We start from the raw sequence: 24,570 nt of genomic DNA, 5'->3' as shown, positions 1-24,570 counted from the left end.
TCGGGAATGCTGTGGCAGTGTTTTATTTTATAAGTACTAATAATTCACTTGACATTCATGTCCCTGACACTAATGATTATCACGTTAATGATCAATTAAAGAACAGAACCGTTCATCTTTTATGGCACTTTCATTAAATGATGTGGAGATGCCGGCGTTGGACTGGGGTAAACACAGTAAGAAGTTTAACAACACCAGGTTAAAGTCCAACAGGTTTATTTGGTAGCAAAAGCCACACTGATCACCAGGCAATCAGCTTTTGCTACCAAATAAACCTGTTGGACTTTAACCTGGTGTTGTTAAACTTCTTACTACTTTCATTAAAACCAAACAAACTCTGGTTGCTCCAGTTTAGGTTGATTGGCCATAAATTGATCCTTAATGTCAGGGAGATTAACAGGGTCAGGGGGGTTAGTAGGGCAAATACGTGGGGTTATAGGGATTGTTGTTGGTGCAGGCTCGATGGGCCAAAAGGCCTCCTTCTGCACTGTATGGATTCTATGATGAACGCTGAACTTTCAACCGGGAGATGGAAGTTCAAATCCCAGCTTTGATTACTGTTTGAGTTTATCTACACTCATGGATAAGCTCTTGACCAAATGATTAAGTGGAGTACTGGATGTGTATGAATGGGAGCAGAACGAATGTCACCCTACTATCAAGTGGCACTGCCCAGATAAGTGTCAAGGGAATGTTAGTTCAATATTCATATTAGTTTCAGTGTACCTCATATTAATCAGATAGTTTATGCTAAGCAAGCATTTGTTTGTGTTTCCATAGTTAAATCTTTGATGAGGCTTCCAACAATCAAACATGTTTGGACATGCTGATTGTGTTTAGCAGTATATTTATTGGTAGAGGGCCTTTCTGTTACTGAGTTCAGAAAGTAAGCAGAGTACCAAGTTCAAAGAATTCACAATTTTCCCACTTGCTGATAGTGGAGGAAATGGAAACATCTTAAACATAGAAACTAGAAGCAGGAGTAGGCCATTCGGCCCTTCGAGCCTGCTCCACCATTCATTATCATGGCTGATTATTAAATTCAATATCCTGATCCTCCCAGATTAACCAGAATGAGATCTAGATACTCCACTACGTAACAACTATTTTTCCAGCTCCTGATTCTTCAATATGGCAGGCAGGAAACACAATCTCATTGAGCCCCAATTGCCTGTCATTTGCGCAAAGAAAATCAGCATTCAGTGGGCACACCTATAACAGGTATTAGGACCCTTTGTTATGGACAGGAGGGAGGGGGCATAATTTAAACAGCACCAATTTCTCCTCTCACTACCCTCCTTTAAACAGAAGGAAATCAGCATTAGGAGAGAAATGGTTTTGGGGAAATTGATGGGATTGAAGGTGGATAAATCTTCAGGGCCTGATAATCTTCATCCCAGAGTGCTTAAGGAAGTGGCCCTGGAAATAGTATTGGTCGTCATTTTCCAAAATTCTTTGGGCTCCGGAATGGTTCCTACAGAAGGTTAGCTAATGTAAGTCCGCTATTTAAAAAGGGAGGTGGAGAGAAAACAGGGAACTAAAGAGTAGTGATGTCAGTAGTAGGGAAGTTGCTAGAGTCCATTATCAAGGATTTGGAAAGCAGTGGTGTAATCAGACAAAAGTCAGCATGGATTTATGAAAGGGAAATCATGTTTGACAAATCTACTGGAATTCTTTGAGGATGTAACTAGTAGCGATGACCAGGGAGAACCAGTGGATGTGGTTTATGTAGACTTTCAGGAGGTCTCACATAGCAGATTAATATAGAACATAGAACAGTACAGCACTGAACAGGCCCTTCGGCCCACGATGTTGTGCCAAGCTTTATCTGAAACCAAGATCAAGCTATCCCACTCCCTATCATCCTGGTGTGCTCCATGTGCCTATCCAATAACCGCTTAAATGTTCCTAAAGTGTCTGATTCCACTATCACTGCAGGCAGTCTATTCCACACCCCAACCACTCTCTGCGTAAAGAACCTACCTCTGATATCCTTCTTATATCTCCCACCACGAACCCTATAGTTATGCCCCCTTGTAATAGCTCCATCCACCCGAGGAAATAGTCTTTGAACATTCACTCTATCTATCCCCTTCATCATTTTATAAACCTCTATTAAGTCTCCCCTCAGCCTCCTCCGCTCCAGAGAGAACAGCCCTAGCTCCCTCAACCTTTCCTCACAAGACCTACCCTCCAAACCAGGCAGTCCCCCATGACAACTACCCTGTGACCCCCACACATATCCATAATCTGCTTAGCAATTTCTTCCTCCACATCTCTATTACTATTTGGGGGCCTATAGTAAACTCCTAACAACGTGACCGCTCCTTTCCCATTTCTAACCTCAGCCCATATTACCTCAGTGTGCAGATCCCCCTCGAAGTGCATTTCCACAGCCGTTAAACTATCCTTGATTAACAATGCCACTCCTCCACCTCTTTTACCAGCTTCCCTACACTTACTGAAACATCTATACCCCGGAACGTCCAACAACCATTCCTGTCCTTGTTCTACCCACGTCTCCGTAATGGCCACAACATCGTAGTCCCAAGTACCAATCCACGTCCCAAGTTCATCTACCTTGTTCCGGATGCTCCTTGCATTGAAGTAGACACACTTCAACCCACCTTCCTGTCTACCGGTACCCACCCTTGACCCTGATACCTTCCCCAATACCTCACCACCCTCACTGACTTCTGGACTACAACTCCTTTTCCCACTCCCCTGACAAATTAGTTTAAACCCCCCTGAAGAGCCGTATCAAATTTCCCTCCTAGGATATTGGTGCCCCTCTGGTTCAGGTGCACCCCGTCCTGTTTGTACAGGTCCCACCTTCCCCAGAATGTGTTCCAATTATCCACGTATCTGAAACCCTCCCTCCTACACCATCCCTGCAACCACATGTTTAACTGCACTCTCTCCCTGTTCCTCAACTCGCTATCACGTGGCACCGGCAACTTACCAGAGATGACTACATGTTTTGTGGTCATGTAAAGTTAAAGTGTATGGGATTGCGGGTAATGTCTTGAGATGGATAGGAAGCTGGTTAGCGGACAAGAAGCAAAGAGTTGAAATAAATGGGTACTTTTCCAATTGGTAGGCAGTGAGTAGTGGGGTATGCAGGGATCTGTGCTAGAACCCCAACTATTCGCATCATATATGAATGATTTGGATGAGGGAACTAAATGTATTTTCACCAAATTTGCAGATGATACAAAGTTGGGTGGAAACGTGAACTGTGAGGAGATTTGCAGAGATGCTTCAGCGTGATTTGGACAGGCTGAGTGAGTCGGCATATGCATGGCCATACAAAAGTAATATAAACAAATCCTTTCCCAGTAGTAGTTAAAAAAAGTCACAGCAAATACCAAATATCTCCATTAGTTTTGATTAGCTCTCAATTATTGTTGCATTTTCAGCTCATCTTCACAGGTGCATTTCAGCGCGGAACATGATATGGAACTCTCTGCCACAAGGAGTAGCTCAGGTGACACAGCTAACATCGGTGTATTTAAGAGGAAGCCAAACACACTAGGGTAAATGAATAGGATATTTTGATGCGAGATAGAGGTTGATGCAGAGTATAAACACAGGCATACACCTGCTGGGCCAAAAGACCCATTTCTCTAATGTAAATATTATGGAATACTGTGAGAAAGGGTGTTGAAATTTTTCTCCAATTGAGTGATTTGTATCTGTTAATGGGCAACCATCTCTCCCGAGGGGTTTACACACAGCCATTCTAACATGCTTGAATTATGCATGGGTGTGATGATTGGAGCAAGTTTCCAACACGCTAGCAGTTTTTGCAGCTTTTAACCTTCCATCTACCTCTAAACCCACACTCTTTCCTGGACTAACATTTGGCCCGTTTTGACCACAATTTATAAATGTCGTTCTCCTTCCCTCTTGAAGATATGAACCACTGACCCAGGTACAATTCCAGCTCCCACTGTAATTTGGCTAAGTGCCCATTATCCAGGTGTCCATTCTCACAATATAGCCTGCAAGGTATTTGGCTTTAGGAGAAATCACAGATAAGTCAATCCTGCGTTTGTCTGACTTCCACAAATCTGCATTTTCAACAAGTGTCAGTGAATAAATACTGCCGCCAATGATAGTCCTTCATGCGCTTTGGGTGCATCAAGTTAATTCATCAACAGCTGCAATTTTGATCACATGCTTTCCTAATTTTAATGACAATAGTTATGGAAGAAATTAACAATTTTAAAGCATTCACCAAACACAGAGGTTTTTATGGTTTCGACACTCCATGACTGAACCAGGCTGATCGTGCTGCAGAGCCAAAGGGTGAGAAATCCATTCACTTTTAGTGGCAGTCTTACTTCAAAACCCTGGAGGTAGATAACACAGTGGGCCACCACCTGCACTGTGTCCAGTACACAGTACGATGCACACAAATCTATCCCCTGCATGCACCCAGCACGTGTAAATGGAATTATTCTCATGTCATATAACCCAATTGGCTGATGTATCACCAGAATAATAATATTGGACAAACAGGTCCTGGGACCTGTTTTGTCCACTTTTGACCAAAGAAATGTGAACAGCAGGATGAGCCCTGCAGTAGCGTTAGTTGGAGTGTCAGCTGTGACTCAGTTGTTAGCATTCTCTCCTCTGAGACACAAGGTTCTGGGTTTAAGTCTCACCCAAGGCTTGAGTACAAAAATGAAGGCTGACACTAGATTGCAGTACTGAGGGAGCCCTGCAATCTTAGAGGTCCTTTAAGATGAAATGCTAAATCTAGGCTATTGGCCTATTTCAGAGATGAACAGGGGAGTTATACCCAGTGTCCAGACCAATATACATCCATCAATTATCATCAATAAAACAGATGTCTGCCCACTATCACACTGCGGTTTGTAGGAACTGTCTATGTGCATATGGGCAGCCACGTTACCTACATTAGAACAGTGACTACACTTCAAAAGAACTTAATTTGCTGTGAAGCATTTTGAGACATCTAATAGTCAAGAAAAGCACAATCTAAATGCATGTCTTGGGCCAAGGACACTGATGACAGGTAAGAAAACTTATGGCAATGTCCCCACTGGAATGTGTCTGAAATTGCTCAGATGTTTTGGTGCTTTTGTTATTGCATTCTCATGGGGACAGCAAAGCAGTAGACAACCTGTCCACACAAAGTCTGCAACAGCAATGCTGTATCAATAAATCAATAGCAGCGACAGTGTTTCTGAGGCTGCAGTACTACAGGGTGATGAAGCTTGGTTGTAGAGAAGACAAGCTCTCCATGATGCCCTCTATAAACTTGGTGCTAGAATCCTTCATGCTCCTTGACAGTGACAGGAGGCTGTTTGCATCCAACATCTCAAGATGCGTACTTATCAGCACTCTATCAAGGTCCTCTGCAACAGAACTCCTCTGTGACCATGTCCTCCAGAGAACTGTCAAACAAAACATTTTATACTCAGGAAAGCTTCCAGACCTAAAACATTGGCTCTGTAGCTCCCTCCACAGATGCTGTTTGACCTGCTCGATATTTTCAGCATTTCCTGTTTTGTGTCAGATTTTCAGAACCCGCAGTATTTTTCTTTTGAAACACGCTCGGTTGCAGCCCATGTGGACCTGGATAACCCAATGCCTTCTTATCCCAACTTGATACTGATCTCCGAGGTGTGTGCAGTGTCAGCTCAAGTAATGGGGTTTCTTGATTGGTGTTGTACTGTTACTCTCCCCCTGGGGCAGCTGGCAGGAAATCTGCAAAAGAAAGTTGACTAAGAGAAGGGAATGGTTGAGGTGGGGGACCTGACGAAGAAGCAGTGCTCGGAAAGCTAGTGGCTTTTGCTACCAAATAAACCTGTTGGACTTTAACCTGGTGTTGTGAGACTTCTTACTGTGTTTACCCCAGTCCAACGCCGACATCTCCACATCATTACTTTGTTCATCGTGTCAGATAGCAGGAGAAGGGTGAACTGGGAGTTGAGAAGACACAAGGCCAAGAACATAAAACATACTAACATCCTCAGGTGACCACTGAATGGTACAAGCCCCATCACAGTCGGCCCTATAATGGAGAGAGCCACCTCTTCCATGGGCTCAGGGGAGCTGCTCTGCTCTCGTGTCTATTATCTTGCAAAAGTGAGGGCAGAAAGTCAGTGGGTATGTTGTACCATGTTTGGCTGATGTGTCTGCCGTATCAGAGTAATGGAGGGGCGGGGGGGGGGGGGTGGGGGGGGGGGGGGGGAACATAGTGGGTGGCAGCATTGGTAAGTGTGTGAGGATAAAGTGGAGAATCTGGATGTTAGGCCCTTGTCCCGAGTGTCGGGGATGTTGACAGGTGCATGGTGGGAGTGCGGTGAATTGAGCAGCATGACAGGTTGGTAGTGCGGAGGGGAGAAAATGTCCTGCAAAGGTGTATTCACTGACCTTGAGCACCTGCGTGAGGTCTTTAGACCTCTTGTGGCACTGCTGTCATCGGATCCCAGAAACCGGGAGCTGAGCTTCTCAGCCTGCAGCACCCACTCCCTTCTGAAGGTGCTCCATGAAGGTTTCCTAGGCCTCTGCACAAACTGTGCTGTATCTCCACCTGCATCACTAATGCCTCCTGGACCACAATTATCAAACTGGATCTCTCTGTGTGCCCACACAATCCAAGAATTTCCATTTAGCGATCTTTCTTTCCACCATCCCTTTTAAAGTTCAAGTTTATTCATTCGTCACAAGTAGGCTTACATTAACACTATAATGAAGTTACTGTCCGCCTGTACCATGTGATCAGCAAATAATGCTGTTGGTGCCGCCTGCTGTATGCAGAGCTCACCAGTGGCACCGAACAGGAGACTTGCACAGGATCTTACCCTGAAATCATGAGATGAAAAGGGTAGATAGATCTATTGTCTTACCCATCTCAGTCTGAATAGGTTAAAGCAAATTACTGCAGATGCTGGAATTTGAAACAAAAAATTGCTGGAAAATCTCAGCCGGTCTGACAGCATCTGTGGACAGAGAACACAGAGCTTACATTTCAAATTTGGATTACCCTTTGTCAGCCCTGATGACGGCTCTAATCTCTCCCCACTGATGCTGTCAGACCTGCTGCGATTTTCTATCATTTCCTGTTTTTATTTGTCTGAACAGACACTGGCATGACATCAATCACGGCCCCAGCATCCAAAGAACAGGGTGAATTAATTTTGTGCCCCAAATAAGACCATAAGATATAGGAGTAGAATTAGACTTCAGCCTATTGAGTGTGCTCCACCATTCAATCATAGCTGATATGATTCTCATCCCTATTCGCCTGCCTTCTCCCCGTAACCCTTGACCCTCTTAATAAGACCATAAGATACAAGAGCAGAAATATGATCAACTACATTATCCTCCTCTGCAATTCATCTCAACTGCACTGGTTTTCCTCGGTTTTACTCTTGCCTATCCGATAATAGCTGCAGCATTTGTACCAAAGGCTTCAGCTCTTGTACAACTACTTTGCATAGCCTGATTAGATTCATCCTTGGCCATGTTTTCTCATCCTCCTCCTAGGTGACATCAATTGAAGACAGAGTTGTAAATGTGGAAGTTAGCTCCATCACTCTGCCTCCTCTTTCAACTCCTCCACTGCCTCTGTACTGGGACTGCCTGTTGAAAAGCAATCAGCTATAATTTTCTCCACTTGATTAGCAAAACCAAAAAAAAAAAGTTTTTGCTCCCACACAAACTCTGCAATATCATCATCGTTTGTAATCTTGGTGCTATACTTGACTGCAAGGCGAGCTCCCAACTCCTTATCTCCATCACAGATAGCCATGTTTAAATTTCTATGCCTGCCCATCTCCTCCCCTACTCCACCCATTTGCACTCAAATTCTGGATACTCAATAGTCAATGATTTGCCTATCTCACTCCTCAAAGCCTGTTGAGCATCTACAATGCAAAGGATGATGGAATATTCTCCACTTGCCTGCATAAGTGCAGCTGCAACACTCAAGAAGCTCAACATCATTCAGGACAAAGCAGCCTGCTCGATTGGGACCCCATCCACCACCTTCAACACGCACTCCAAAACTTTCAAATCATCAACATGACTCTTACCGTAGCAGATAACATTGTTACTAACACAGGAAGTGATTGGCCTTCACACCATCATGTCTTAAGATACTCTGAAGTCAGTCTAAATGAATGTTATATTCACATCTTAATCAGGGCAATTAAAAATATTCCAACGTTTTATTTATAACCACAGCAAATTCAAATTGTCAGGTAGTTTTTGTGTTCATTCAATTATAAAGGTGGGGAACACACCGAGCTTCTAAGTTTTCAGTTTTCCCACCTTACACTATTGGTCACATTTGCTGAGTTGCTTGTAGAGACATTACTGGAAAACTACAGTGACCGATGCATTCAGTTCAACTCAACATCATGGCACCAGTGAATAGTGCTACTGGTTTATTTTAGGACTAAATGTCAACCAATCCTTGTTCTGGAAAGCTCCCTATCGGGTGTCAGCTGAGTACTGTATCTAACCATTAGGTCTCTAACTATCTTGAGCTCTGTCAACACATGGACTTTCAAGAAGGAAAAATTGCCATAAAATGACGTGCTTCAAAAAAAATTAGGAGCATAGAAAAGAGTTCAGTTTCACTCATCATAGTGAGTTCAATTCGCCAAAGAAAGTTGAGAATTGAAGCTGTTCCAAAGTGTTTTTCTTCTTCACTGTTGGCATTTGATCCAAACATTCATTGGTGTTTCAGGTTACTGAGCTGGAGTGTTATTCACCCTTGCAGCTCTGTTGTCACTGATAGCAATGTGCCAACAGAAGATTGCTACAGTACAAATCCTCCAGACAGTAATGATAATTCTGTTGCTAATTCAGGCTCTGTTTCACCTTGTACTGGAAGTCAGTAACCCTAAAGTACAAGAGGAACATACATCTCCACATTTTAACATGGTTTCCCTCGCAAAGCTGTAGCAATGTTTTGCAGTGAATTATTTTCAGGTTTATTTTAGAGGCAAAATATGGGAAGCAAATGCTTCACTTTGCACAGTCAGGATCAAATAACTTAGTTCAAAGAAGAAATGATATTGACAATTAAGTTTTATGCTTGTCCAAGTCACAATGGGAAGTATCATAACTTCAATGGAAATGGGATTTACAAGTACATTTTTTATGCCAGGCAGCAAGGACATGGCTGCAAAGTACCGGAAAAAACAACATCATTTTGAGTCAAAGACTATTTTAGGTCAATGCAAATAGAGATTTGGAATACTGGGGCTTCCAATAGTTTTCAAAAGGGAATATCTTTCTTTTAGGTGAGATTATATAAAGGTCTTAGTTACTCTGCTCACAGCACTCAGGCCACCCCGTGACTCACATTAATGACAGGAAAAGGTCACAGTCAACCCATGACCTTAGCTTAGTTGTGAAGCTTATTTATAGCTTTCAAATAAACTATATTTATGTACAGCTGCTGGTAGCAACATCAACTGCAGCAGCTTCTTTATAAATACACCAGTCAAATCCTACACAGACCAAGCAAGTGGATTAGTTTCTCTTTTATTGAATGTTAGGTGCAATTCTTCATTTTACTTTGAGAACTAGTTGCTAAGTGCAATGTAGTCAGATTCTCCCCTCTGAAAAGTGGTGTTGTCTACTGAGGTACAGTCTCAAGAGTGGCAGCGGTCTTCCCAACAGAAGGACCAATGAAATGACCATAATACACCATACCATGATGCACACAGGCTGACCATGCTAGACAAAACACAAATAATTGTTCAGCTCTGGACAGGTCTCAGGATCCATTGGGAACACGATGGTAATATGTTCAGGAGCCAACAGCCAATTCATCAGCATTGGGAGTTAAGATCACAAGGCACATGGCAGGATACGTGAATTGTTTCTTGTTCAAAGGCAGGCTGTGGGTGGAAGGGGTGCTTTCCCCTTTTGTGCCGGTTCCATTTACCTGCTGTGCAATTGAACTGCTGCTCAGTTATTCTGACCACACTACACAAAGGCTTTCTCATTTATACTGACATTGCTGGTCTATTAGTGCACAGCTTGCATATATTTGTAGCTCCCTTTCCACTATCCACAGGGGAGCATGCCAAGTGCATTGGTCACGCTGTAAGCCTTAGGATTGGCACCCAATTTTCCAGGGTGCACAATCTGTGCTGATGTTATTAATTTGAACCAACAGTCAGGTATGTGATCCCCTCCGCCTAATTTTCCACCATCTTCTTTTCTGATGCAATCCAATACTCTCAGGGGCAATACCTGGAGAATCTGTCCTGCTATATTCTTAACATTGGTTTGTGTGTTTTGTAAATTTGGAAGTCTGAGCCTATTTTATATTTATTCACAAACACATGTGAAGAGGGCGTACTTTCCCAACCACTTCATAGAATCCCTACAGTGCAGAAGGCGGCCATTCGAGTCTGCACCGACAACAATCCCACCCAGGCTCTATCCCCATAACCCTACAAATTTACCCCTCTAATCTATGCATCCTGGGACACTAAGATGCAATTTAGTATGGCCAATCAACCCAACCCACACATCTTTGGACTGTGGGAGGAAACCAGAGCATCCGGAGGAAACCCACGCAGACACGGGGAGAATGTGCAGACTCCACACAGACAGTGACCCAAACCGGGTATCGAATCCGGGTCCCTGGAGCTCTGAGGCAGCAGTGCTAACCACTGTGCCACCCAAAACTGCAAAATTAAACACAGTTGTGCATCCAGGATATGGTTAATGCAAACCAAATCAATATTTACCAATTGGCATTTCTAGATCCATGGAATCTGCAAGAGGCTGGTAGCAAATTCCTGAAATCTTCCGATTTTTGCTTTTGTTGTTTATATATAAATCAGTTAACAAAATCACCATCTGAAATTGTTATCACTGTTACTTCTTTGGCAAATAATATCAGCTCCTAAAATATTAACATTTTTAGGAGGTGCCACTCAGAGGTTTAAATATCATTGTCATTATATACAGATGTAGTGGTCTAGATATTGCACTCAGCAGGACAGCTGCTGGGAGGGAGTTTTAAACGCTGCAGGGGATGCATCAGACTCTGTCCAAATTTCTAGCCTGGTCCAAACAAACAGAATACTCCCTGAAGAATTTCTTGACACACTCCATTCAAATTGGTGCAACTTGATGTTAAATCTAAGCCAACATGTGCAGAGATATGAAATAGCTTTTGAAGTCCTTTCAAGTATTGTTTGTTTATCACAGTTTTAGACAATGATGCAGAGCTACATTGTTATTTCACATGTTATTTATGTCTGAAGTTGGAGCTTTGAACACGAGGTCTCAAGGAAATGCAGCTTTGACAGATTAATAAAAAGAGTTTTTTTTCTTTAATTCCACAGAATGATTTCTTTTCCCCATGTCTCGCTTTTTTCTTCTCTTTTCCTGAACATGCTGATTGCACTGGAGTACCGTTCCTTGATGCCCGCTACTGACTGATTGCTAATTAATTCCAGAGATTGTACTTCCATTACTCTATCCAGAAGACCCCTCCTCTCTTTGCCTGAGGAAAAGCTTCCTGGCATCAGCCCTGGATTTGCATTTCGTGCATTTTAAATTATTTTCCCCCTTGTCCTGACGTCATGATTTATTGTGAAGCAATATTCCAGATTTACTCTTACTGTTGTTTGTCATGTTGCGAGGCTCCTTTCGAAGCGGAGCAGCTCAGCTTTCTACAATTATTCTTCAAAACAATGATGCTAACAGTCAGTCACATGACTGTTCTCCAAAGGACTCAAACGTCTCTTGTGACTGGAACCAGACACAGTATAAGTTGTGTTCAAATGTCATTCAGACTTAGGAAGACTCACACTCTACCTAGTATTCTAATTGATTTTACTGTTGCCACTCTACAGTGAATTAACATTGAGCAACATTTGCTAAGACTCCCAAGTCTATTTCACTTGTATTGGAAATCTATTCACTCAGCTAAGGTCGGGGGAATAGATTTTGGATCTTTCAGCTCAATGTGATTCTGATCCACGAGGTAGTGCTACTTGTCAACTGATCCAATCTATAATAAAATATTTATTCTTAGTTATCCACTGAAAATGTGACAGTTTTATTTCTGAGGTAACAGGGTAACAGACTGATTTTTACCAAATAGATGGTCCATGGATTTTCCCTCCATTTGGAGATGGCCTTTTGTGCTCTCACGTTTATTAGTTTTAAAACAATGTGTGAAGTGTTGTTGATGATTATTTACTATATGACATCATTTTTTTTCCAGTGTTCAGTCATGAGCAGCTCAACCAACGTTTTAATGAACACACCTGCTGTACAAATATTACTAAACATTTACTGTACCAAACCAGATCATAAAAAGCTTATTCAAAGCATCAGTGCATTACAACTACAAAGATGACAGTCCAGCATATAGAGGTATCAGGTTATAGGGTCTTCATACCCATCTCATTCTTTGGACAAGCTTGAAACTCCCAAGAAAAAAAACCCAATTGCCTCACATATGGAAGGACCTCATTTAAAGGGCATCCTACCTTAACAAACAGTTCTATTTCAGGATCCTTGTCTAACCCGTTGACAGGAACCAAGTCAGCCATGTCAAAGTTCTCTTTCCTTCAGCTCAGAGCTTCAATAATCCACAAGGAACCATTCACGCATTCCTCCACCAGGATAGTTCCAGCAAGATCGGAATACCATTTAGTCAAGCTTAATATCACTGGAGTATTCCTGCCGTCCAAAGAACTTGCATCAAAGACAGGTGTTTTTAGTCCCAGGCTGCAGCACACGATTAATGCTCTTTAGAGAAAGCAACAAGTGCCTCCTGTTTCTTTTTCCTTTATGGTGCACGGCTTCTCTCTGCTGACTTCTATTAAATGTACATGCTCTAAGTAAGATAGGAAGGCAGCCAAAAATAGTCTGTGACAGTAAGAGGGGGGCTGGGTTACACACAGAGGGAGGAGCCAACCTCTGACAGCAACTCTGATCTCCTTTTATTTATTGTCTTTCAACCAATTAGGCAGATAGTTGCTTTCACCTCACCGGTTAACATCCGATTCATGCTGCCAGACTGAAAAATGCTGCAATTATTCAACATAAACAGACATTTGTCACCCTCATCCATTCGTTGGCAGAAGCTAACATGCAGCTTTGAACTGGGTGTTTTCCAGAAACAGTGCTGTATACCATATTTATGTTTAATCATTATGGAAGGGTGGTGAGCAGAACACACAATGTGCTAGGTGTAGCAAAATCACAAACACAGATCATCCCTCTGTTTTAATCTTATTCCAGTTGATAGGGCTAGTAATTGGTATGCCTGCTAAATTAATGAGTTTTTTTAATAGAAAGGCATCTAGCCCTTAATGTGGGGCCTAAATTCTGTTGAAGGATTCCCCCCCCCCCCAAGCAATCTTTTTCCCCCAATCAGTAGGGAGCTGCTTGGTAAGTTGCTGCATGATGGCACAATGGTTAGCACTGCTGCCTCACAGCTCCAGGGACGCAGGTTCAATTCTGGCTTTGAGTGACTGTCTGTGTGGAGTTTGTACATTCTCCCGAGTCTGTGTGTGTTTCCTCCAGGTGCTCTGGTTTCCTCCCACACTCAAGATGTGGGATTGGCCGTGCTAAATTGTCCCCGAGTTTGTAGGTTAGGGGCATTAGCAGGGTAAATGTATGGTGTTGCAGGATAGGGCAGGAGGGTGGGCTTGGGTAAGATGCTCTGTCAGAGATTCTGTGCAGACTCAATGGGCTGAATGGCCTCCTTCTGCACTGTAGGGATTCTATGATTCATGCACCAAGTCTGAGCTCGTAAATTGACCCAAACTGATCTCCATCTCTCAATGTTTATTTGATCCATTGAATTGTACAGTCCGTCAAATGTTATTTATCACCCAAGATTCCTTTTAAACAATTCACCAGCAGCTATCATATCAACTTGAACCTCAGATAAATGTAGCAGTTATTAACACGTCATTTGCATTTGCTTTCTATTAACAACATTACAATAAATGGAAAAAACCAACTGCTGATATTTTAATCATTCTTGATCTGTATAGGTCCATGTCACTGCAAATGAGAAAGCAGCTGGGCAACTACTCCCATGACTCCATGTTGAACAGTTTGCCAAAAATCGTGCAACTTCAACATTGCGATGACTTTCCTCTTGAAATTTCCCCTCACACCTGGAGGAATATTTTCTGGTCTGTGCTTTGTGGTGACACTCCATAGTAACACAGTGGAGATTGCCAACATTGTACCACTGTATCTTGGTGCTCCAATGATACAAGATTCATTCCACTCCCCTCAAATCATGTTAAATTCTAATAATTAATATAGCAGACCAACTGGTACACACTGGCAGCTATAAAACATGGAGCTGATTTTATGAGTTCCCATTGGTGAAAAGGCCTTGCTAACCACCTGAACATACTGGAAATTTGCAGGTGTAGTTTCTTACAATTTTTCACCAGTAATAGCTTGACAATCAGTGGTGGCATATCTTCCATTCCCTGATGGTCACAGTAGTTTGGCTGGCGAGGTACTTCACCGCAATACGGAGTCAAAAAGTTAGGCCCACCAATGGAATCACTACATTATTCTGTCAATTAGAGATTTACTTTCAGTTGGTCATTATTTTTTAAATTCTAAATGGTCCACATACCAGGGTGTCAATAAGAAATCTAACAGGCTATTGCCAAATATTTATCTAACTGTCCAAACCTGCATTAGTATGAGTGTCGTCACCGCGTGTGAATCTGTGAAAAAGCAAGCAAAGGAAGTCTGACATTAATGGGAACATCTGGTAATAAGAAAGTTATAGAGCTTGGGCCAAGACACAATAACGGTAGCTTAATAACGTAACAAATGGTGTATGGTATATACGGCAGCACAGTGGTTATCACTGCTACCTCACGGTGCCAGGGACCCGGGTCACTGTGTGGAGTTTGCACATTCTCCCTCTGTCTGCGTGGGTTTCCTCCGGGTGCTCCAGTTTCCTCCCAGACTCCAAAGATGCGCGAGTTAGGTTGATTAGCCATTGTAAATTGCCCCTTAGGGTCAGGGGGACTAGCAGGGTAAATAAGTGGGGTCATGGGGATAGGGTCTGGGTGGGATTGTTGTCACTATAGGCACAATGGGCCGAATGGCCTCTTCCTGCACTGTAAGGATCCTATGATTCTATGGGCCCTATTTTACCATTTTGATTCTAAGTGCTGGGCAGACTTGAAACTGGGTATGTTTCAGATCCAACTTTCAGAACCATTCTCAGGTGCCCCCATACGCACTCTGCCTGGAAAAATATCAGTGATTTCAAATCGCGCTGCAAAAACCTGTGGGCGGGGCTTAACGCACCCGAAACCCTGCAGCTGCCATCAGCGCATGCGCAGAAAAAAAAGATAGAATGCTGCTCCCCTGCCACATCCCTCCCAGGCCGAATAATGCCTGCCCCTGGCCCCCACAGACATGCCCCACCCACAACATTATTGACCCCCTTATTCCCCCACCCCCCAGACTGATCACAGGCTCCTCCCCTCTTCCCCCCCCCACTGATCTCAGGCAGAGTGGCAGAGGACCCTCCTTTCCCCACCCCCCCACTGATCTCAGGCAGAGTGGCAGCGGACCCCTCCCCCTTCCTCCCCACTGATCTCAGGCAATGTGGTAACGGACCCCCCCTTCCCCCCCCCCACTGATCTCAGGCAAAGTGGCAGCGGACCACCCTTCTCCCCTACTGCTCTCGTGCAAAGAACCGTCGGACGCTCGGCACCTACCTCCTCACTCACTGGAGCGCCCAAATTGGACTTCTATAGAGCATGTGTGTTTTGCGCCGATTCTGGATGGGCGAACGCTGTGGTAAAGGGGGAAGTGCCAGTAAAGTTGGGCGTGCAGCCCATTAAGTCAATTTAAATACATGCAAATGCATTTAAATTGCCGTTGCCCACTTAGGGCACGATCCCGATCGCAGCCTTGGTAAAGGGGGAACCGGCATGGAGGCAGGGGGGGGCGGATCGTGCTACTCGCCTCATGCCAGACTTTACCAAGTTTTTGTGCCCGAAAACGGGCGCAACGCAATGATAAAATTGGGCCCTATATGTTGCAACATGAAATTCAAAATATGTCACTGCCAAAGTGAACCATCATCTTATCAGTTTGAGTGCCAGTCTTCATAAACACTTTGATAAAATGCTGCACGTGTTCACAATGGACTTATGACATTGTGGTTAGTTTGTGTGCAAACTGATTATCTTTATGAATATTTTGATGAAAATACTAGGAAAGCCAACCTAAAAAAATTGGGAAGGTCTGAATGGCAAGCATATCCTTATGGTATTAGTACAAAAGGGAGAAACAGTAACTCAGGCTGGACTTAATGGCCCAGAAATATAGGTGCCCATTTTTGGACATGATGGGAATGGGGGTGCACACTCTATACGAGAAGGGTCCAAGGCACCCAAATTTTGGATTTTAAGATCATGAGAAATCAGAGCAGGATATGCCAATCAAGCCTGCTCCACCATTCAGCAAGATCATTGCTGATCTGACTGTGGCCTTAACTCCACTTTCCGGTCTACTTCCCTCTCTTCTTGATCAAAAAAAAAATCAATGACCCACCCTTCATCGCTCTCTATTGAAGAATGTTCCAAAGTCTAATAACCATCAGAATATAAATTTTCCCTTATCGTCACCTTAAATGGGAGACCTATTATTTTCTAATGTGCTCCCTGTACCCAGATTCCCCAATGAGGGGAAACTTCCTTCCAGCATCTCCTCTATCAAGCCCTCTCAGAATTTTATATGATTCAATAAGATCACCTTCACGCTTCTAAACTCCAAATGCGTATAGGCAGAACCTCTCAAACTTTCCTCAGAAGACAACCACTTCATCCCAAGAATTAGCCTAGTGAATCTTCTCTGAACTGCTTCCAATGCAAGTATATCCCTCCTTAAGCAAGGAGACCAAGATTATGCAGTACTTCAGGTTTGGCCTTACCAATGCCCTACAGCTGTAACAAGACCACTTCATCATATTCCATTCCCCTTGTAATAAAGGTCAATGTTCAACTGATCTTCATAATTACTCATGGTATCTGCATGTTTTTGTGATTCATGTACAAGGACACCAGATCTCGGTGTACTCAATCCCTCTGTCTGCAGTCTCACTCCATTTAAATAATGTTTTTAAAAGTAATTTTTCAATCAAAGTGGACAACCTCACATTTTCCTTCTTTACACTATCTGCCAATTTTCTGCCCACTCATTTAGCCAACCTACATCTCTTTGGTCAGGATTTTCCAGCCCCAACGTGATGGGTGTCACTACAGTGGATGTGACAGGCCATTCAAATGTCCATTCATTTTGTTGTTGGGGGGGGGGGGGGGCGGTATTCTGGCCTGTGGGTCCTCCTCACAACTTGCTTCCCTGCTTCCCTCCCCATCTTTATAACATCTGCAAACTTGCATTTGCAACAATACAGGCTGTCCCTTCAGCTTTAGATCATTACCTGTTGAGGCCCTAGCACTACTCACTGCAGCACTCCATTGGTTATTGCTAATCAACCTACAAATGACTCATTTATCCTAACTATTCATTAGCCAATCCTCTACCCATGCTAATTTAATCAAACTCAACATCATGAGTTCTTGTCTTGCATGTAGCCTTTTGTGATATTTTATCAAATGCCTTCTGGAAATCCAAATACAGTACATCTACTGGCTCCCCTTTACCCACCCTGTTTGTTAAATCCTAAAAGAACTTTAATAAATTTGCCAAGCACTGCTTTCCTTTCACAAAACCAGATTGACTCTGCCTGATTGTATTACAATTTTCTAAATGGCCAACTACTACCTCCTTAATAATGGATTGTCGCATATTCCCAAAGGCAAACATTAGGCTAACTAGACTATAGTTTCCATCTTTTTATCTCCTTCCTTTCTTGAATAGTGGTCTTACACTCAGTTTTCCAATCTGCTGGGAACTTCCCAGAAAAAGCATAGATAGGGTGAACGGTGGGAAGCTTTTCCCCGGGTCGGTGGTGACGTTCACGAGGGGTCATAGGTTAAAGGTGAAGGGGGGGAGGTTTAACACAGATATCAGAAGGTCATATTTTACACAGAGGGTCGTGGGGGCCTGGAATGTGTTGCCGGGCAAGGTGGTGGAGGCGGACACACTGGGAACGTTTAAGACTTATCTAGACAGCTATATGAACGGAGTGGGAATGGAGGGATACAAAAGAGTGGTCAATTAGCGCGGGCTAATTGTTCCTTGTTTCTCATGGAAGTGGAAATGACTAGGGTTGGGAAGCATTTTCCGATCAGGGCCATTGTGATCTCCTGGACTCGTTTCGATTGCCTCAGGGGGTCGGAGAGGAATTTCCCAGATTTTTTTTTCCCCATATTGGCCCTGGGGTTTTTCACTCTGGGTTTTCGCCTCTCCCTGGAGATCACATGGTCTGGAATGGGGGGGTGGGGGTGAGTTAATAGGTTGTAATGAACAAAGCATCGTAGCTGTGGGGGACAGCTCGGTGGATAGGATATTGGTATGTAGATAGGCTGGAAAATTGGGCGGGGATCCTGGATTCAGGATTCAATCCTGGACCGGGGAGCGGCGCGGGCTTGGAGGGCCGAAGGGCCTGTTCCTGTGCTGTATTGTTCTTTGTTCTTTGTTAATCTGGGAAATTTTGAAGGATTACAACCAATGCATTCACTAGCTCTACAGCCACTTCCTTTAAGACCTCAGGATGCAAGTCATTAGGTCCAAGCAGTAGGTCAGCCTTTGGTTCATGGTGTTTCTAGTCCGGATGCAGACAGGACGCCACCAGTTCACACACACACACCACACACCACACACGTCCAGCCGGTGGAGAAAGAGAACGGAAGACCACCACTCAAGAGGAAATCCCTAGTGTCTTCCACCAGTGTGCCACTGTTAGCACACAGCAGCAGCATTGTGTGTGTGACTGCGTGAGTGGCGGCCAGTTCCTGGCACAGAGGTTGCAGCAAAGGCCTGGGCAGGACTACACCACCCTTCACTTAATCCCCTCTACTCCCTTTGCAACTCTCTGACTCCCTCGCTTTAAATAAAGTTATATCACTACCAAGCTCGCAATATAATTGCATCCGAAAATGAGGGTATCCAAAATCAGCATAAAGCAATGCAAGCCAAACAGTTACCCGCGGTTGGTCACAAGCTTTTCATCCTTTTGATTATTACTGTTTTTTGATATTTAAGTTTATGTTCATTACGATATCAGTATATGACCTCCAAACTTCCAATTGCACTGCCCAACCTCACATGACTCCTACCAACATATCAATCATTCAGCCCCACCTTTCCAAGGCTTTTCAATGTGGTCCAGTTTTAACCTTTGAAAACCTTGACTCCTTAATTGTGCTTAACACAATCAAACTTCACAGCTCAAAGAATTTGCCAGAATACAGGCAACTCTACCCTAGCAATGCAAATATATTGTGAATTATGTACTGTAAAGTTTCAGTATTTCTAAAACAGTGCTGCTTAGAAACATAGAAACAAGAAGCAGGAGTAGGCCATTCAACCCTTCGAGCCTGCTCCGCCATTCATGTTGATCATTGAATTCAATATCCTGACTCCTCCCTTCCCCCCCATATCCCTTGATCCCTTTAGCCCCAAGAGTTATATCTAATTTCTTCTTGAAATCAGACAACGTTTTGGCCTCAACTACTTTCTGTGGTAATGAATTTCACACATTCACCACCCTCTGAGTGAAGAAATTTATCATCACCTCAGTTCTAAAAGGTTTACCCCTTATCCTGAAACTATGACCCCTAGTTCTGGACTCCCCCATCATTGGGAACATTCTTACTGAATCTACCCTGTCTAAGCCCGTTAGAAATTTATAAGTTTCTATGAGATCCCCTATCACTCTTCTAAACTCCAGTGAATATAATCCTAACCAATTTAATCTCTCCTCATATGACAGACCTGTCATCCCAGGATCAGCCTGGTAAACCTTTGCTATACTCCCTCTATAGCAAGGGCATCCTTCCTCAGATAACGACACTAAAACTGCACACAATACTCCAGATGTGGTCTCACTGATGCCTATAATCCCTATCCCTGTACTCAAATCCTCTTGCTATCAAGGCCAACATATCCTTTGTCTTCTTTACTGCCTGCTAAACTGCATGCTCACTTTCAGTGATTGATGCACAACGTCTCCAAGGCCTCATTGAGTATCCACCTCTCTCAATTTATACCCATTCAAGTAATAATCTGGTTTCCTATTATTGCTATCAAAGTGGAAAACCTCAGATCCCACCGGAACCCCACTAGTCACTGACTGCCAATCAGAAAAAGACTCATTTATGCCAACTCTTTGCTTCCTATCTGCTAACCAGTTTTCTATCCATCTCAAAACTTTACCCGCAATCCCATGTGCTTTAACTTTAATTAGTCTGTTATGTGAGAGACCTTGTCGAAAGCCTTCTGAAAGTCTAAATAAACTACATCCACTTGTTCTCCTCGGTTAACTCTACTAGTTACTTTCATAGTCCATTTTTCCTTTCTTAAATCAATCCCTTGATCCTCCTTTGTTGAATTGCAAACTGCTCCCAATCCTCAGACCTATTGCTTTTTCTTGTCAATTTGTATGCTTCTTCCTTGAATCTGATACTATCTCCAATTTCCCTTGCAAGCCATGGCTTGGCCACAATTCCCATACCACTCTTGCACCAAACAGGAACAAACAACTTCTGGAGTTCACCTATTCATTCTCTAAATGCCTGCTATTGCCTCTCCGCTGTCTTTCCTTTCAGTAATATTTCCCAGTTCATCATGGCCAATTTATGCCTCATACCATTATAGTTACCTTTACTGAGATTCAGGACCCCGGTCTCAGAATCAACTACATCATTATCCACTTTGACAAAGAATTCTACCATATTATGGTCACTCGTCCCCAAGGGTTCTCTCACAACTAAATTGCCAACTAATCCTTTCTCATTGCACAACACCCAGTCCAATATGGCCTGATCCCTTGTTGGTTCCTCAATGTATTGTTCCAGAAAACAATCCCGTATGCACTCCAGAAATTCCTCCTCTATTGTACTGTGACTAATTTGACTCTCCCAATCTATATGCAGATTAAAGTCGTCCATAATCACAGATGTTCCTTTAACACATGTATCTCTGATTTCCTGTCTAAATGCTTTTCCCAACATTACCACTACAGTTTCGTGGTTTGTATATCACCCCCACCAATGTTTTTTGCCCCTTGTTGTTTCTTAACTTGGCCCATACAGATTCTCCATCATCTATGCTAATATCTTTCCTCAATATCATCTTTAAATCAACAATGCAACTCCACCACCTTTTACTTTCCGTCTGCCCTTCCTAAACACTAAATAGCCCTCAATGTTTATTTCCCATCCTTGCTCACCTTGGAGCCACGTCTCCGTAATGCCAACTATATCATACCCCTTTACATGTATCTGTGCAAGTAATTCATCCATTTTGTTTCAAATGCTCCAAGCATTTAGGTACAAAATCTTAAGGTGGGCACTTTTAATGTTGATTTTCCCTTTCCTACTATTTTTTTTAAAAACTCGGTCCTTATCTGACTCTGGCCCTTGATTTCTTTGCCTATCGCTTTCCTGATTCTCCTTACTGCCTTTTCCTCTTGTTCTTAATTCTCCCTCCTCTGAATCCTTGCACAGGTTCCCATTCCCCTGTCATATTACTTTAAACCCTCCCCAACCACTCTAGCAAGTACCACCCTCCTCAAGGGCATCAGATCCTGCCCAGGTGTAACTCGTCCAGTCTGTACGGTCCCACCTTCCCAAGAACCGGTCCCAATGCCCGAGGAACCTGTGGTGAACCATCGTTGGTTCCCACTGTGGGATTGTTCTAATGTTGTTGTTGGGTTGTTCTAATGTTGTTGTTGGGCTAGGGTGGGATTGATACACCTGTGGTTGTAACTGTTGTGGCACATCCCAGTCGGGCTCCGCCTCCTGGGAGAGGTATAAGACCCCCTGCTCGGGTGGGACCTCTTCAGTCTGGGATAGTGTGTTAAAGTTCTGATAGTTCCATTGTTAGTTAATAAAAGCCTTCTTTTACCGAAGCTTTGTGCCTCGTGTCAAATTGATGCGCATCAGAACCGGAATCTAAAACAGCGCTGCTGCGAAGTTACATTAAATTGGCCAGTAATTAAATCAGTATGCCGTCTTCCAACAGAAGCACTTCTTGCTGTTTTAGCTAATCTCAATGCTCAACAAGTTTGGAAGCATTCCTGGCTCACCTTGAGGGGCCATTTCAGTTAGGTTGATTTCTTCAGTAACAATGAAACAGGTTAGTAGGGCAGAGATAAGACCAATTTGCCAGCCAGCTCAACTCATTAGGGTAAACAGAGACATAGCTCAACCTCACCACGGAGTTGTTTAATTCTGGCTTGACAAACACTGCGCAACCATCCTCAAAAATAGCTTCCAATCAACAGTGCTTTGTCACTCCTGGGCAAGTACATTCCTTCTGACAGGAGTACCAGTCAAAATGTATTAACTGCCAAAGTCACAGCTGCTCTTTTTCAGCTTTTCAACATCAGAGATCACCAAATCTACCACATGCCCTGAGAATACAGATCAAAGTGATACTTCATCCTAACTCTGACATGGAAGGGCTGGTATCACAGGGTCGATTTTGTCTTGCAGTTTAAACGCAGGCATCGGATTGAATAACTAAGCTTCTGTGGAAAATATTCAAAATATGTTCCGCAGATTTGGAATATCATTAGTTTCATTGTGACCTGCAGAACTCAATTTTAGAGCGAAGCAGCTTTCCGACTATTGTGGATTGTATCCTTGATGGGTTGCTACAATGGAAAAAAAAAATAGTTTGATGATCCAGAATTATTACAATTAATTTTCAAAGTCCCAGTACAGCAGATCCAGTACATTTTAATTTAGCCTATCCAAATTTGATGAATACATTTTGTTTCTGATAATTGAGCCAGAGTAAATTTTTGACCTGTTGAGCCGAAATAAACTACAAACATTTTCCTTAAAAGAGACCTTCTAAAATGAGATTAACAAAATTCTTTATACCGAGGATGATGATAAAGTATTGCCAGGGTTATTCAGCATCTTGCCATGTTTTTCCCCCACGTTTAATAAAGTCATTGTAATACTGCATTATTAATTGGTAGTTTTGCAAAATGTGGCACAAGCAATTAGTTTGCTTACTCAGTACAGACAGTCTCAGTAAACCCTACTCAAAAGATTCACAACCATCTAGAATATTAATCTGACCATAAATAATGCAGTTACTGTATTAGGTAAAGACTTCTCCTTTTTCCAGGCATAGAACATTTGTTCAGATAACACTATCCCTTTATCCCATTAAATAATATTTAACATTTCAACATTGTTTTGGATTCCCAATTTGAGTGTACACAACCAATCGGGCTGATCCGTGCTAAAATGTTGCAATTATTGTTAACTGTTTAATGATCTCTCCCTCTTTAAACAGAGCAGGTTTTGAGTTACACATTCAGCAGAGATTAATTCAAGCCTCTGATCTTTTCAGTGATCAAACTCATTAACAGAATGATTCCTGAAATACAAAGTGAGACAGATCCATTTCAGATGAAAACAATGTCAGAAGTGTCACTCGAAAGGTTATTTGGTGACAGCATTCCTTCACATTCTAGAGGAATGCACACACCAGTAGCTTTTCTCATTTGCAGCTTCTAAAATGTATTACAGGATTCAGTGTCAAACCAAGTCAAGTTCAGTTCACATAGAACACAAAATTACAATTGTGACTCGATCCAATTGATTCAGATATGGGGATCATGTGTGTGGAAATATTGTCTATCAAGAAGAAATAATTCTGTGCATAGACAACCTTGTTAACAATATGTATTACTATTATTTATTCACGCAAGATGTGAACGTTACTGGCAAGACCAATATTTATTGTCCATCCCGAATTGCCCTTGAGGTATAGAATACATAGAATCCTACAGTGCAGAAAGAGGCCATTTGGCCCATCGAGTCTGCACCGATCACAATCCCACCCAGGCCCTATCCACATATCTCTACACATTTACCCACTAACCCCTCTAACCTATGCATCCCGGGACACTAAGGGGCAATTTAGCATGGCCAATCAACCTAGCCCGCACATCTTTGGACTGTGGGAGGAAACCGGAGCACTCGGGGGAAACCCACGCAGACACAGGGAGAATGTGCAAACTCCACACAGACAGCGACCTGAGCCGGGAATCGAACCCAGGTCCCTGTAGCTGTGAAGCAGCAGTGCTAACCACTGTGCCACCGTGCCGCCCAAGTATATCTACAAGATTTCTAAAAGTGAAATTTAAGTCTGTTTGATTTTTTTTTATTCCTTCAAGGTATGTGGGCTTCATTGGTTTGCCCAACATTTATTACCCACCTGTAATTGCCCTCGAGAAGGTGGTGGTGAGCTGCCTTCTTGAACTGCTTTTTACACAGTTTTTTTAACTAGAGGGTGATGGGTGCCCGGAACTTGCTGCCGAGGGAGGTAGTGGAAGTGGATACGATAGTGACTTTTAGGGGTGTCTGGACAAATACATGAATAGGATGGGAA

At 43.0% G+C, this 24,570-nt stretch overlaps 1 protein-coding gene across 3 annotated transcripts in view; it reads right to left on the bottom strand.

Moving 5' to 3' along the window:
• The window catches only part of LOC144493641 (chloride intracellular channel protein 5-like), a 131,502-nt gene that overhangs the window by 54,227 nt on the left and 52,705 nt on the right, over window positions 1-24,570 (bottom strand). Inside the window, exon 1 of one of the 3 annotated variants that reach the window (XM_078212912.1) lies at window positions 12,513-12,866. The exons of 1 other annotated variant lie outside the window; for it this stretch is intronic. In XM_078212912.1, the coding sequence (XP_078069038.1) occupies window positions 12,513-12,575 (63 nt within the window). In that variant the 5' untranslated portion in view covers window positions 12,576-12,866. Of the gene's footprint in view, window positions 1-8,072; window positions 8,322-12,512; window positions 12,867-24,570 lie in introns of those variants that run through there. One more of the 3 variants, XM_078212913.1, reaches the window with a different exon arrangement.

Source organism: Mustelus asterias, chromosome 5 (assembly GCF_964213995.1).
Source record: "Mustelus asterias chromosome 5, sMusAst1.hap1.1, whole genome shotgun sequence".
NCBI classification, from domain to species: Eukaryota; Metazoa; Chordata; class Chondrichthyes; order Carcharhiniformes; family Triakidae; genus Mustelus; species Mustelus asterias.
The sequence above is the reverse complement of the archived record's forward strand: the minus strand, read 5'-3'. Positions and strand labels throughout refer to the sequence as shown.